Source organism: Podarcis raffonei, chromosome 3 (genome assembly GCF_027172205.1).
Source record: "Podarcis raffonei isolate rPodRaf1 chromosome 3, rPodRaf1.pri, whole genome shotgun sequence".
NCBI classification, from domain to species: domain Eukaryota; kingdom Metazoa; phylum Chordata; class Lepidosauria; order Squamata; family Lacertidae; genus Podarcis; species Podarcis raffonei.
The window spans coordinates 2,771,558-2,786,836 of record NC_070604.1 but is presented as its reverse complement, the minus strand read 5'-3'; the positions used below and the strand labels follow the sequence as shown (position 1 = coordinate 2,786,836).

At 42.6% G+C, this 15,279-nt stretch overlaps 1 protein-coding gene across 3 annotated transcripts in view; it reads left to right on the top strand.

The window, feature by feature from the left end:
* The first annotated feature begins 1,054 nt into the window (after positions 1-1,054).
* The window catches only part of UGP2 (UDP-glucose pyrophosphorylase 2), a 30,712-nt gene continuing 16,487 nt past the window's right edge, over positions 1,055-15,279 (top strand). The window contains exons 1-4 of one of the 3 annotated variants that reach the window (XM_053380344.1): positions 1,055-1,172; positions 9,378-9,505; positions 11,451-11,558; positions 14,363-14,548. In XM_053380344.1, coding sequence (XP_053236319.1) covers positions 9,392-9,505; positions 11,451-11,558; positions 14,363-14,548 — 408 coding nt within the window. In that variant the 5' untranslated portion in view covers positions 1,055-1,172; positions 9,378-9,391. Of the gene's footprint in view, positions 1,173-2,456; positions 2,913-3,225; positions 3,251-9,377; positions 9,506-11,450; positions 11,559-14,362; positions 14,549-15,279 lie in introns of those variants that run through there. The other 2 variants (XM_053380342.1, XM_053380343.1) reach the window with 2 other exon arrangements.

Genomic DNA, 15,279 nt, shown 5'->3' with positions numbered 1-15,279 from the left:
CAGGAAGCGGTAAAGAAACCTGTCGATAAACCTGTGCATAGAATTGCTACCTAAAAGCCTTACTCCAATATAAGCGTACTTTAGAGTCGCAACCTTAATTTTTTAAAATGTTGCTTTATTGTTTATGGTTCATTGTGTTACATCATCAATATGTGTATGACATTTAGCTAAGTTTCTCCTTTCTATCAGGGTCGCATGTAGCAATGTTGGATCAGTGTCTGGAGACTGTAATGGGATGGATGATCTGAATTTTAAACGTTATTGTACTCTTTAAAGTGCAAGTAAATAAATAGGTACCGCTCCGACGGGAAGGTAAACGGCGTTTCTGTGCGCTGCTCTGGTTCGCCAGAAGCGGCTTAGTCCTGCTGGCCACATGACCCGGAAGCTGTCTGCAGACAAACGCTGGCTCCCTCGGCCAATAAAGCGAGATGAGCGCCAAAACCCCAGAGTCGGCCACGACTGGACCTAATGGCCAGGGGTCCCTTTACCTTTACTCTTTAAAGTATTGTTGTCTTGTCTTTTTGTAAACCGTTTTGAGGATTTAAAAATAATAATCAAGCGGTGTATAAATTTTGTGAAACAAATAATAAACAATAATTTATTTGTTTCGTAAAATTTATATACACAGCTTGACTGTAAAGCAAACAAACCCTCCTCCAAGACAGGAGAATCAAGGCGCCTGTCTCGGAATAAAAGCATTTGATAACGGCGGGCAACCCCCACACCCACGAGGCTCGCGGGGGGAGAGGCTCGCGGGGTCTTTCTTCGCTCCTCAACGCGAAAGGCACGCCAGCCAAAGCCGAGCTCCCAGCCAAGGAGAAGCTCGGGGCTCCCGCAGCGAAGCGAAGGCCGCCGAAAGGCCCGCCCCCCTGGCTTGGCCTGCTTTCTGATTGGCGGCGGCGCTGCCCTTCAAGGCCTGCGGAGAGGGCGCTTCCGTTCGCGAGGCCGGAGAAGAAGAAGGAGGAGGCGGCGCTGCTGTTTTGCCTCAGCTGCTGCTGCGGCCGCTCCTCGTCCTCCCCTTCAGCCCCTTGGCTGGAGCCCCGAGCTGCCTAGGAAACACGCCGTTGAGATATACAGTGTAGATAAATATATTTCCCCCCCACAAGCAGTGCCTCCCCCGCCCCGCCCTCGGGAAATAGGTGAAACAAACGTGGAAAAGGGGCGGAAAGGAGGTAACGAGAATCTACTGGCTTCGAGAGAGCGGGGTCGGGGGGGGGTCTCCGCCGCCATTGCCCCTCCCTCCGTGGATGGCGCCTCCCCTCACGCAGCTCCCGTCTTCGGGGGAGGAGGAGGCGGCTGCGGGCAGCGTGGGCGCGGGGTGCCCGCCATGGCGGGCTCTTCTGCGGCTACAAATACCGAGGCGGCGCCTCTGGCGGCCGGAGGAGAGCTTGGGGGGTGGGCTTGGGGCGAAGGTGGCTGGGCCGGGAAGCTGCTCCCGCGCCCCTCCGCCATTTCCCCTCTAAATGTGTGGGGGGGGGAGCCCCGAGAAGCGGGCGCCAGAGAGATCTGTGTGTGGCGCTTGTCCTGCGTCACCCCCAGCAGCCCCCGCCTTGGCAGAGGCGGCCTTGAAGGTTCCGTCCCGGGGGGGGGGGGGCGCCGCCAAGAACGGAGCTCTTCCTTTTCCAAGGAATTCTAGCGGGGGGGGGGGTGTTCCGCAATTATGGCGCTGGCCGCGTTCTGCTTGCCCGTGGGGAGGAAACGCGTGTCCCCCCCCGAAACGCACAGCAGCAGCCCCGCCACACAGTTGCGCCGCCTTCTGCAGCTTCTTGAGTACAGATGGCTCAAGTGAGCCTCCGGGATGTGGGGGCCAGAGAACATGGGCAGCATATCTGCGCGGAGCCAGTGCGAGGAAGGAATTGCGCAGCGCGTGGGAGGAAGCCGGCGCGTTTGCCTCCGCTCAGCAAAGTCCGCCTGTGGCAGTTTCGCAGGAGCTTTTCAGTCGATCCTTTTTTAAAATTCAGGACACGTGGCCTCACTGTAAAACAATGCCAACCTCTGCGTGCATCTCTCTAATCTGCGGGGCTTGCTCCTGAGTAAATACAAGACCCCCCCCCCCAAAACAAATATATGATAAAATGTCCGTCCACCTCCTCTAGGATATACAGGAGAGAGGGGGGAGCTGGACGGACATTTTATCGTGTGTGTTTTTGTCTTATATTTTACTCAGGCGCACACCCGCAGATTCTGAAAGCGCAACTTAAAGCAGGGCTTTAAGGGGACAGGAGTAAACGCACCACATTTGGAAAAAGCCGGCTCGGGGCCAGGCAGGAGGAGTTGCCGGGCATCCTCGCCTATTGCTCCCCCAGCCACCCCTTGGCACGCGGAGAAGAAGAGCTGAGCCTCCTAAATTCGCAGCGGCCCTTCCGAGCAGGAAAGGGGCGCGAGGAGCTCCTGGCCCGAATCCGGAAGGGGAACTTCCCCCCGGGGAGCCGCGAATCCGGGAGGCTGGGGAGGCGCCCGGCCCTCCGCGGGGAAAGGGGAGGGCGGAAGGGTGGCGAGACACAGTTTTAGGCCCGCCTCTTTCATTGAGGAAATTTAAATTCTTTGTGGTTTTCCCCTCTTAACCAGCTTGCCCTATTCATTTATTTCCGAGGGCAGATGTAGAGAAGGATCGGGGAAATCGGGCAAGACAGGAAATTTACGTGAAAATTCTTTTAGCGGTTTTTTGCGGGGGAGTTTATTTTGGTTTTTAATATATATATATATTTAACCTATTCTCGATGCTTTTAAACTGAGATATACACGAAGCAGGGCGGCAAGGACAAACAACAACAACCTCCCAAACCAACCTTCCTATTTTTCCGAGCGTTTCTTGTAATTTTCGTGGGGAGAAGCGTGTCTTAAATATTTTCTATATTTATAAAACAAGAGTATCCCCCCATAAAGCTCTAAAATGTCGTCATTTGCAAAAGGTAGGAATTGCTTAGTTTTCCTTTAAAGCTGCATGATGCTCGGGGTTGTGTGTGTTTTTAAATCAAACAGCTATTTTTCACAAGCAGAGGCTGCCGAAATGCAGTGCTGATGGGTGGTAAAAGGAGGGGGGCTTGAAAGGAGTATCGTTGGGTTAATTAAGCATATCTTCTAGTTGTTGCTCGGGTGACAGCGGAGCACGGCCGCTTTCTCTCAGCTGATTCTTTTAGCTTGGGTGAGAGAGTATGTAGGCTTTCTTTTTCTCTTCTTTCAATACATAACATTGCAAAACCGGACTGAAGTGTCTTGTGGCCGCTGCCTCTGAATCTGGCAATTGCAGGTGGGGTCTGTAACTGGGTCCGTCCAGATTTGTTGCCTGGCCTTTCTGTCCACAACAGTCAGTGGTCTTTAAACCTTTATCTACACGTCTTGTGGTTTGGTGTAATAGTTTCTGGTGAATTATAGCGTGAGATTTTTCTGGTAAGGTATGGCTGTCTCATTCCACGGGTTCTGTGTAAGTGATTTGATTCTCGGAGACTTCTATTGCGAAATTTGGAAAAGTCCATAAGAAGACGTTTCAGGAAGCCTGATGACTGATACATTTATTTTCTTTGAAAAAAAGGATTCTTGCAACAGTGTGAATTATTTTAAATTAAAAGTTTGTGCCCTTTTGTATGCCAGAAAAACTTTATAATTACCTACTTGGAGAAAACAGATCAGATTTTCAGTCCTTATGTGTAAATTGTGCAGAACACAGTACTTTGAACTGAGAGAATATATAAAAAGTCAAGTATTGATTTTTTGGGGGGGGATACTGTAGAATATATAGTATACAAGTGCAGTATGATTATGTCTTGCTTTTGGCAGACTAATAAGAGAGCTAAGAGCAGGGTTGATTGAACCTGAAAGTCATCTACCTACAGCCAGTCAACTCTGTGCAACAAGGGACTATGAAATGTTCTCCTTATGTGTGCTATTGCACTTTTAAGGCCCAATACTGGAGGAGGCCATTTTGTGTATAAAAGGGGGAGGTTGCTTATGTTTCTCAAAGTGTCAGTTTTATTAGGTTAAAGGTAAATTTAATTGCCTTATTGGAATCGAAACAGTTGTATTTTTAGCATACATTTAAACACTTTGAAATGTCCCCTTCTATGCTTACAACCTGACATGGTATTTCCCAGCCTGCTGAAGATTTCTGTCACTATGAGTAGAAGCTGAGGGGTTTACGCGTAACAGCTTCCTATTTTCTTTTGCTGAAATGGTTTGTAACTGTATGCTTGTGTGAAATTGCTTCATGGTACGTCAGATTTTATTCCCTTAAATGCAGAATGGGTGTAGTAGAATACATAAAATGCTGTGAGCTATTTTTAGGAAGGCTAAAATGTAGACTAAATAGACTAAATGTTGGCAAAAGAAAATGAGCTTGATCTGTAGGGAACAATGTACGCTGTTCTCCCATTATATTTGATATTTTAAAAAGATAATTGCTATTTAACATTAAATTACTACAGCATGTTGTTTATAGATGAGGTAACAGGCAATGGTGGACACGGGTGGCGCTGTGGGTAAAAGCCTCAGCGCCTAGGGCTTGCCAATCGAAAGGTTGGCAGTTCGAATCCCCGCGGCGGGGTGCACTCCCGTCGTTCGGTCCCAGCGCCTGCCAACCTAGCAGTTCGAAAGCACCCCCAGGTGCAAGTAGATAAATAGGGACCGCTTACTGACGGGAAGGTAAACGGCGTTTCCGTGTGCTGCGCTGGCTCGCCAGATGCAGCTTTGTCACACTGGCCACATGACCCGGAAGTGTCTCCGGACAGCGCTGGCCCCTGGCCTCTTAAGTGAGATGGGTGCACAACCCCAGAGTCTGTCAAGACTGGCCCGTACGGGCAGGGGTACCTTTACCTTTTTAACAGGCAATGGCCTACACATGACACTTGTGCTGCGTGCTTTAATTCTTTAGCCAGTAAAGTATACTTAAAACCTGTGTGTTACTGGCTGCATAAATATATCTTGTATGACATATATTAAAAATCCCTCCTTGGGGCTACTTTGCTCTATGGTAATACCTGTTAACATTTCTATAAACTAGTTTTTAAAAAGAAACTGTAACCAAGACTCCTTTCTGTGCTGTGAGTTTGTATAGTGTATTCTATTCAGGCAAGCCAGGTTTGGTCCAAACCTTTGCTGAAACTATACTTAAGGTATTAAATATCCATCTATGATAACATACTATTTTTCTTGTTTTTTGTTTTGTTTTTAGGACTACTGTTTTATTTCAGGTTTCATACTTATGGATTATTTTAAGCATTTAGGCCAAGTAATTTGATGGACCGTTAGCTATTAAAACTCAGCTGCACACTTGGATTTAATATTTATTCAGGCAGATAATTGGTAGATGGGTGGAAAATAATTTAGGATTTTACCCTTATTTGTATGATAAAATACCATCAATTCCAAGGGAGAAAGAATGACTGAACTAAATAGCATAGCAAAAACTACATGATGCCAGAACTGTTGTCCTAAATCCTAAGAAGTGTGCAGGTATGGTTTTCATTGCAACATATAAAACATTTGGTATGGTGCTTTAAAAGATCAGTCTCCATAAAACATGGAGCGAATATCCAATGCATACCTAGTCCCAAAGAGGTCCCATTGAATTCAGTGGAAATTGTCTTGAAATAAAAATCAATAGGAATGGAATAGCCTTTTGTTTTCAGTGAAGTAGAGCTAAGTGCATGTTTAACCCTCCCACTGAAATGAATGAGACTTTGGCTGGATCTTGCCTAGTCTTCCTCTAAATTCAATATTCACAGCCAGATGATAACACTTAATTTTTACATGAGCAATTTATTTGGACAGATTATTGGGCCTTAGCTCACATAAGCATGATTTCCAACTGTTTAACCAAACCCTTCTTACTGAATGTGACCCTAATATAAATTTGGGACATTTGTTAATAAGAGTATTGCCAGAAAAATAGAGAGACCACATTTCTTCTTGCACTTAACATTTAAATGGCACTTGCCTAACGATCACACTCATCACATTGTTAGTCAACAACTGTCTCTGAATTGTTTAAGAAGGCATGTAATTGGTGATGTGTTAGCCAGGGCATTTGGGTGTCCCCTAGTTTGTCTTTTATTTCTTGTGTTAATATGGGTTTGTTATTTTTGTAGAAGTCTGTTAGGTGGTATAAGCCTTTGATTTGCCAGGTTTCGAGTAGTAAAATCAGCTGCAACTGGGCCCTTGACAACCTTCAAAAACCTCCTAACAACAAAGGGACACAACAAAGGGACGGTATCTGCAGTATACAAAATACTACTCCAAAATCCCACAAACCCCCTATATGTAATAAAAAAACAATGGGGGAACGACATAGGCTATGAGATTAACCCCACCTAATGGACCAGAATGTGGTCTAAACCTTTCAAATCCATATCGGCGAAAAGAAAATAACTCAATCTAAAACTCACAGGTGGTACCTAACACCACGGAAACTAATGCTAATACAGTGGTACCTCAGGTTACATACGCTTCAGGTTACAGACTCCGCTAAACCAGAAATAGTGCTTCAGGTTAAGAACTTTGCTTCAGGATGAGAACAGAAATCGTGTTCCGGCGGCGCAGCAGCAGCAGCAGGAGGCCCCATTAGCTAAAGTGGTGCTTCAGGTTAAGAACAGTTTCAGGTTAAGTATGGACCTCCAGAACGAATTAAGTACTTAACCTGAGGTACCACTGTAAGCTCAGGAACCTCACCAAAATGCTGGAGAGGATGCACCTCCACAGGCACATGTGGTGGGAATGTCCTAAAATCCAAATCTTCTGGACATCAATCATAGAAGAAATATGCAAAATAACTAAGCAAATATTAGAAGGCACTCCAGAACTGGCCCTACTAAACATCTTCCAAAACAATAATGCCCACTCACAACACAAAAACTGCTTTGGAAAATCCTGGTGAATGATTTTCACCAAGAGATGGATGGTGGAGTGCAACCCTGTTACTGCTTCTGGACTCTCAGCAGCTTTCGATACCATCAGCCATGGTATCCATGCTTTGGCAAAATGGGACTTTGACTTCCGGTTTCTGCAAATGGCAAAAAGGAGTGCTAGTCCGATCGTGTGACGGACTCGAGCCCCGTGGAGATACAGGGGGAAGCACCAAGGCGAGGTGCACCCCCTTAAAAGGCTTGAGAGGGTTCTCAAGGTGTTGAGGGGTCCAGCAGTCTGCAAAAGGGCTCTCCTGCGACCCTCAAACCCCTGTTCTGAGAGGAATGGGGGGGGGGACGGTGATTTAGCCTGCGGACATGGCAGTATTGCAACTCTGTGGGAGCGAAGCCTCAAACTCCCCCCTGCAGCAGAGATCTTCCGAAAACTACATTTAAGCTGACAGAAACATAAAGAAGATTAATTATTGGATCTAACTAGGCTGAATTCGGCACTAGACGGAGGAATAAAAAGAAAGTCAGATTTCCAGCCTGTCACCTACACTTTTTTACATTCCAGTGAAACTGGTAGGAGAGGTCATTTGGGGGCTAGAGCAGAGGACAGCTGCATATTCCTGCATTGTACAGGGTTGGACTAGATGATCCTCAGGGTCTCTTCAGCTCTGATTCTATGAAATCACATTTTGTATACAGAAAACACAATATCTTTTGTTTTATCTGCTTATCCCAGGGAGGCAGTAGATACCTTAACCAGGTATTTGGAGGCAGTTGTAGTTAGACCTCTGATCTGATGAAGGTTTGCAGTCAGTTTTGGACCAGGCTTCCTCCAACACTGCCCCCTGGTTTGATCAGATCACACCAATTTTGCATTAGCTGCATTGTTTTCCCATTTATTTCCAAGTTCAATTTGGTATTGATTCTGACATGTAAACCTCAGAATGGTATATAATCTGATGATATGAAGAACTGTGTGTATGTATGCCCAAGAATGTGACCAAATGCTACGATTGGCCATTAAAGCCCTGGTCAAGGTCTGTTAAGGTTGATCTGGTTGGTGGGCTTTTGCGATGATGATGCCATGCTTGTTGAATTTCCACCCCGGGAACTAATGCCTAGTTCTCTCGCTTGCAGCCTTTAAATGAACACTTTCTATGTTCATTTAATTTTTCATGATAATTTTTCAAATATGATTATTTACACTCCAAACTATGTGCACATAATTGCATTGTACCAAAAAGTTTTGGAATGTCAGTCTCTCTCCTTGTCTTCTGCTATAGTACATTACAGTGGTACCTCAGGTTAAGTACTTAATTCGTTCCGGAGGTCCGTTCTTAACCTGAAACTGTTCTTAACCTGAAGCGCCAGTTTAGCTAATGGGGCCTCCTGCTGCCGCTGCGCTGCCAGAGCACGATTTCTGTTCTTATCCTGAAGCAAAGTTCTTAACCTGAAGCACTATTTCTGGGTTAGCGGAGTCTGTAACCTGAAGCGTATGTAACCTGAGGTACCACTGTAATTGCAACACTTTCCTCCCTGAAAAACAAAAGTGGCTATTGCATGCTTACCAGAGGAATTAGAAAGTGCCACATACCTTCTGATATAATGAAAGCCATTAAGCATGTTAGAGCTATTTCCACATAAAACAAAAGTGCTCTGGGCAATTATTGCAACACCTAGAAATGCCTTTCTGTTGAATCAGGAGTGTTGTAAAATGAAAAGCAAAGTTTGCATGTTGAAACAGACATTTTCATCTGGATGATTTTGAACTTTGTTCACAATTTCTATTACAAAAGATGTGTGTTTCAGAATCTCACTTATATTTGTCACTTCAAGTTTTCCCCCTAGAGCTACATTCCCAAATTAATCTTGTGTTTTTTCCTGAGACTACCAATATGTTCAAGGCATTTATGCATTAAAAAGGGGAGTTTGTTTTTAAAATTACCAAAGCAATATAAGGTGAATCAGCACTCTAAGGCTTCATACTAGATGCTGATTTTGTTCTCTGCATGTGTGAAATAAGTGGCTTTAAGAAACAAAGTAAATACAGATGAGAGGGATAGAGCAATTCACTTTTTGTGTTGCTTAGTAATGGCTGAATGCCTGGATAAGGGGATGTTTTTAAGGGAGGGAGATAATAACAGACACATTACGGGAGGCTAACTGTCATGGAGCATGACAGTTCATGAGCAGGTTTCTATTTTTATATGACATATTTTGTATTGCTAGGCAAATCTGCAATGCTTGGCTATTGAACAGCCTGATGCCCTTGCTTGCAAGATTGCTATTAGTTCTTAGATTTTTATTGATGGCCACATTGTCTGTTATTTCAGTACATACACAAATGGAAGTGCATCCTCTTCCTTTGGTCCATGATTAATAAAATGGAAGCATGGTGTGACTTTTAATTCTGTAGAAAAGAAATCTGAAACAATACAAAACTGCTTTCTAATGCATTCTTAGTTACCTACACTTTACCACACAAGCGTTTTGTTCCCATCTCTCTACCTCTCTCTGTTTTTTATAAAGATTTTAGCAAAGCGATGTCTCAGGCCGGTACTTCCCAATTCCAGGAAGCGATTAGACAAGAACTGGAATATTCCATGAAAGTGGAACTGGACAAGATACTGGGTACTGCACCACAGAATGAACTAGAGGTAGGGACTTCAATTATTTAAATGTGCATGAGGGAAGTGCTTTTGGTATGACTTCTAAAAATTTAGAAGAATATTTGAAATATGGGCAGATGAACATTTTCATGTTAAATTGGTTTAAGTTGCTTTGGGTTGCCTTAGGCAAGATAAAATGACTAACAAATTGAATAAATAATAAATAAATGAAATAAGTTATAGACCAACATCTTTGGACCTGCTAATCATGTAAAACTCAGGCCTGTTGAGAAACTCTCTTGTTCTTTGGTATGTAGGTCCACAGGACTGTAGTAAAGTACAGTTTTATTTAGAATACAGTCTCTAGTATATTGCTTTTCATTTTGTTGAAACTAATGGTGTCTTAAGACCGGATCAGCTGATACATTTGCCCAATCTGTGTGATGACAGAGTGTGCTTTTCCTGCCCAGCCACTTGGGACATTTCCCTCACTCTGACATTGCAGACATCTGTGCTTGGATATTATGAGACATCAGTTGGACATTGTTGGATGTTACACAGTGGAAAATCCCAAGATGACTACAAGCTCTACATGTATAACTTGCATAACTGGGTGGATGGGCAACAAGTAGCAGATGAGAACCAGTGTAAGTGCAGACTGATGCCTTTGGGGACAAATTTCCCAGCTTCACATGCACAGGATCTAATTAGCTGTAACTACCCCGTGAAGCTCACTGAAGTGAAAACAAAGCAAATTCCAGATTTGAAATTAGATAAGGGACTGGAAATTAAAACAGCAAGTATTAGAATATTAAACAAATCAGAGATGCAGTTAATTTAGTATATTATGTGTAGTTCAGGTAGTTGGTTGTATTTTCAAAAAGCATGATGTACAGCTAGTAAAGGCCATCTAAAATAAATATGGAATTAGAGAGCTTTTCTTGCCAGGAAAGGCTAAGGTGGCTGGGACTTCATAGTTTAGAGAAAATACTCCTAAGAGAAGTTACATCTTTGAACTTAGTAAAGAAACACTTTTTAAAAAAAATTTCTAAGAAATCTTTGCAACACCTTTGTAACATAACCTAGAAGTGCATTCAAACCATAATACAGTGAACAAATTTGCCCTTGCTTTTATTTAAAAATTATAAACTGCTTGACTCTTAAGAAAAAAACACAAAGTGGTTTGATGTCTTGTGAGCTGCCTCCCTCCTGCCATGAGGTGGTGAAAGTGACTTTTTCTCCCTTGAAAACTACCCAGAGCTAAAGGGGAAAGTTGGAATAGTGACACTCATTTCCTCTTTTAAATTACATGTGCTTTTCAGGGCTCAGAATTATTCTGCTGGATCCAACTTTTACCCAGTTATATTGGGAAAACAAAGTATTTGTGTGCTTTCTGTCTCTCTTGGGGAGGGGAGAGAAGTAACCAGATGTGGCGATGCCCATGGCACTTGCTCAAAAATGCATGTCTGTTCATGGGTGTATAAAGATTGTTGACCACTCTCATAACTAAGTAAAATTAAAAAACATTAACAAAATGTGAAATGGAACAAAAACCCCTTGACCACCAACCTAAAAGGAAAACTGAGTTGGGTCTGCTATAACCATCATTGGGGGGAGGGTCCCACAATTAAGGCACTCCCATCAAAAAGGAGTGGTGTGACATTTATGAAAGATTAGAAGTGAGAATGAAGCATTTGTTTTTTGACAAAACTAATAATTGACATGGAATTCCCTAAAAGATGTGGTGGGTACTAGGTGAGATAGCTTTAAAGAAGTAATAGACAAGTATATTAATGTTAGGTTTATCAACAGCTATTGGAATCTGGTTATACCTCTTAGTCTCAAAGTTTCTTGAAAGTTTGATGGAAGAGAACCCACCAGTCTCTTTTCCATTATAGGGTCTGTTTAATTTAATGGGAATTGTAAAGAAACTCGGTTTCACTGGGGCTTGCATTGTAGTTAATAAAACTTGCCCTCTCATGTCTTCTTTCAGCACACCAAGAAAGATCTAGAAGGGTTTAAAAAGCTCTTTCACAGATTCTTACAAGAAAAGGGACCTTCTGTGGACTGGGGAAAGATCCAGAGGCCTCCAGAAGATTCTGTAAGTTGCAACATTATGTGAATAACCCCACTGCAGTGGATTTTGTTTGTTTTGTGACTCCACACCCTTTGCTTGCTGAATGGGCTGTAAAACCTTCCAGTAACCAAATTTCCACCAACCAGTGTTCTTCCTCTACATGCTACATTGAAGTCAATAAATCGCATGACACACCAGCAGCTCACTATCCTCAAGATGTGAGGTGGTCTCCATCACTTAAGAGATCGTAGCCAATATTGGCAACTGACCCCTGGGTGGTGGAGATTGTTTCCAAAGCTTTCCTCTTCCTCCGCTGACAGCGCCTCTCCCAACTGCGACTCCTGTGCCTGCCCTTGCGAGAGGCGGGCGGCGGCGGCAGGACCAGCAGTGAGAAAGGGCTCCTTTCGGGCCGCTCGTCCCGCCACCGCTGCCCGCCTCACTCAAGTATAAGCCAAGGGGGGCATTTTCAGCATTAAAAATGTGCTGAAAAAGTTGGCTTATACTCGAGTATATACGGTAATTATCTTTGCATTGCTTCTTTATGTTCTTAGCATCATTGCAGTCTGTGTTTTTAGTTGCCTTGGTCTTCTTATGAGCATGATGAAAGTATTAATAGGTTATTACAATGGTTATGTATGACCTTTCAAATCCATGAAAACACTTTTCACTGTGTAGCATTGCTTCCAAAGATTCCCTTTACTTTCTTCCTCTAATACAGTATAGCAAAAATGAAATTTTATGGGTGTCTCTTTGGGACACAAAATATTTTAAAGTCTTCAGTTTCTGCAGTCATCTGTTTGCAGTGAATTTTCTATCTTTAACTTGGTTGGTGGCGCTGTGGGTTAAACCACAGAGCCTAGGACTTGCCGATCAGAAGGTCGGCAATCCCCGCGACGGGGTGAGCTCCCATTGCTCGGTCTCTGCTCCTGCCAACCTAGCAGTTTGAAAGCACGTCAGAGTGCAAGTAGATAAATAGGTACCGCTCCAGCGGGAAGGTAAACAGCGTTTCTGTGTGCTGCTCTGGTTCGGTTCGCTAGAAACGGCTTAGTCATGATGGTCACATGACCCGGAAGCTGCACGCCGACTCCCCCAGAGTCGTCCACGACTGGACCTAACGGTCAGGGGTCTCTTTACCTTTTATGTTGTACGTCAAAGGTACTGTTATAATGAAATTTTGTGCCTTAGATGTGACTTTAAATAAAAACAAACATGTGTAATTGAATAATGTCTGCATATCTCTAATCTCAATGTTAACTTTTTAAAAAACAACAACTTTGTTTTGAATCTTTATTCTGGCAGTGGGAAAGATAGATGGATCTCAACCTCATTCGAATAGTATGGACCATGAAGTCATATGCAACTATGGCTTATTTTCAGCCTGAAACTACTTTATCAGACATGTAATTTTAAAAGCTGTGATCTGCTTCACTGAGCTTTACCAGTTAAAATTCATTTTGAGATAGTCACAATCATGTGCATTACAAGCCAAAATGGTGTGTCAGTTGAAACCTGCAGAGTATTTGAAACACGGTTTGGTTCTTGTGTTGCTCTGAATGCTTCATAGTGACCTTATTTATCTGTTTGGATTCATAGCCTCCCCTTCACCATAATTCAGTAAAATGATTTTAATAAAAATTAAAAGAACAGTTAAAGCCAGCAATGCTACTACAAACCCAAAATTTTAAAAAAGAAACATAGATGTTAAAAGATTAGAAAATGGAAGGTCACACAAATGGAAAAACATGAAAGTTTGCAGTGAAAAATCAAGCTATACTTAACAAGAAATGGTTATTGGTTGCTTTTATTGAAGCCTGGGGCCAGGAAAGGTACTTTGTGATTGAATTGCTATGGGGTAGGGTGAAAATTTCATCTAGTATCTAACGTTATTGTTAACAAACTCTTTAAAGCTTGTCTTTAAAGTTTTACTATAAAGTTTTCAATTAGAGAATTGGCTAATCTGAAGTAGCTACAGTGAGTGAAATTATGAAACCCTAAAAAATTAACATGCTTATGATACAGACAGGCAACACTCTTACACGTCTGTTAGTGTATCTAAATAATAATTAACACACATAGTAGCCAAGAAACTAGTAGAAATTGAAAATGACTGTCAGGACTGGTCGTTGTCCTCTTCAGATCACCACACAAACTCTTCTTGTTCTTTTATAAAACTTTTTATTGCATATTAACAAAACGATCTTATAAACGGTTCTTAACTATTCTTCCTCAGAGTCACTTCTTTCAGATACCTTCTGAGCTCTGCTTCTCCGTGACCAGCCACTCTCAAAATGGCGAAGGCGCCTTTCCCTTCGCTTTCCCGCTCTTTTTTCTACCCTCCTGGCTAGAGCTGGCTTGTATCTCCCCTCCTCCAAATCTGAGCTAGAACTGAACCCTGGCCTTTCCTGGGAACAGCCGGTCCCTCCCTGTTGTTCCTCTTGCTCCCTTCTATTAGATCCACTGCTCTCCTTCCCCCCTTGGGGAATGCTTTCTCCCTCTGGGAAACTGGAATCTTCTAACTCTAACTCTTCCCTGACAATGACACACTTGAAAAACAACTTATCTTTGTGGAGTGGAAGTTCAAAATACATTCCTCCCAGCTTAAAATGCAATGAATTGTTATCTTTAACTAGGATGGCATACTGCTAGCAAAGCTAAAATGCGTTTAGAAGTATCTTTAGTTTAGAGCCTCCTCCTGATTTAATACTTCTAAAGAATTTCAGATCTGAACAGTAACTTAAAACTCTGTTGTATTATTTTTTAAACATACAAGACACTTCAACCATGTAAATAACATGAATAATTCTTAAAATCCATTGTTTTCATTTCAGATTCAACCGTATGAGAAGATAAAAGCGAGGGGGTTGCCTGATAGTGTTGCTTCAGTCTTAAACAAGCTGGTTGTAGTGAAACTGAATGGTGGTTTGGGCACCAGTATGGGCTGTAAAGGCCCCAAAAGTCTTATCGGTGTGCGAAATGAGAATACCTTCTTGGATCTCACAGTTCAGCAGATTGAGGTAACTTGTTTTTGTTTTCTCTTCGTTAATAAATCTTTATAGTAGGGACCTTTAGGTTGCTGCTGAATTATCTCTGACTCCCATCACCCCAGACAGTTGACCATGCTGTCTGGGGCTGATGGGAGCTGGAGCTACCTCTGTTTTATAGAAAATGTGAGTTGTGCAGGCACTATAATTTTGCATTGTTCAGAAATATTTAATTGTTACTACAATCTCATAAGTAACTAAGATTGTCACTCTAAATCTTTATAAGAAAAGCCCGTGGGCAGAGCATGTGGAAACTTCCATTAAAGTTTGAAGCAAAACTTACTCTCCTTTTTTAATATTGGTCTACGTATAGTACAGTAAGCATGCCAGTTATATAGGGTTACTTCCCTGGGACAAATGGTTTATGAAATATTAGTACTCTATCTTGAAAATTTCCCTGCAAATGTCCAACCAAAATTGATAAGCCTGCTTTGAAAGTGAAAGGCTAGTTTTTTCTTTGTTTTGATGATAAGCCTTTTCCAAAGCAATGGACATTGTATTTTGTTAACTTTCTCGTTCATTGTTGATCAGGAAAAGCAACAAGGATTTATACTAGTGCTTAAGTTTAATCATCCCCTCTGAAGGAGGGTGGTGAAGAGGGCAGCTGCTGAAAATGATTTTGAAGAATTTTGTGGAAATTTGAAGTTTCATATACTTAATTTTTTAAAAATAGTTTTCAGGTTTATACATTTCACTGATTTTAC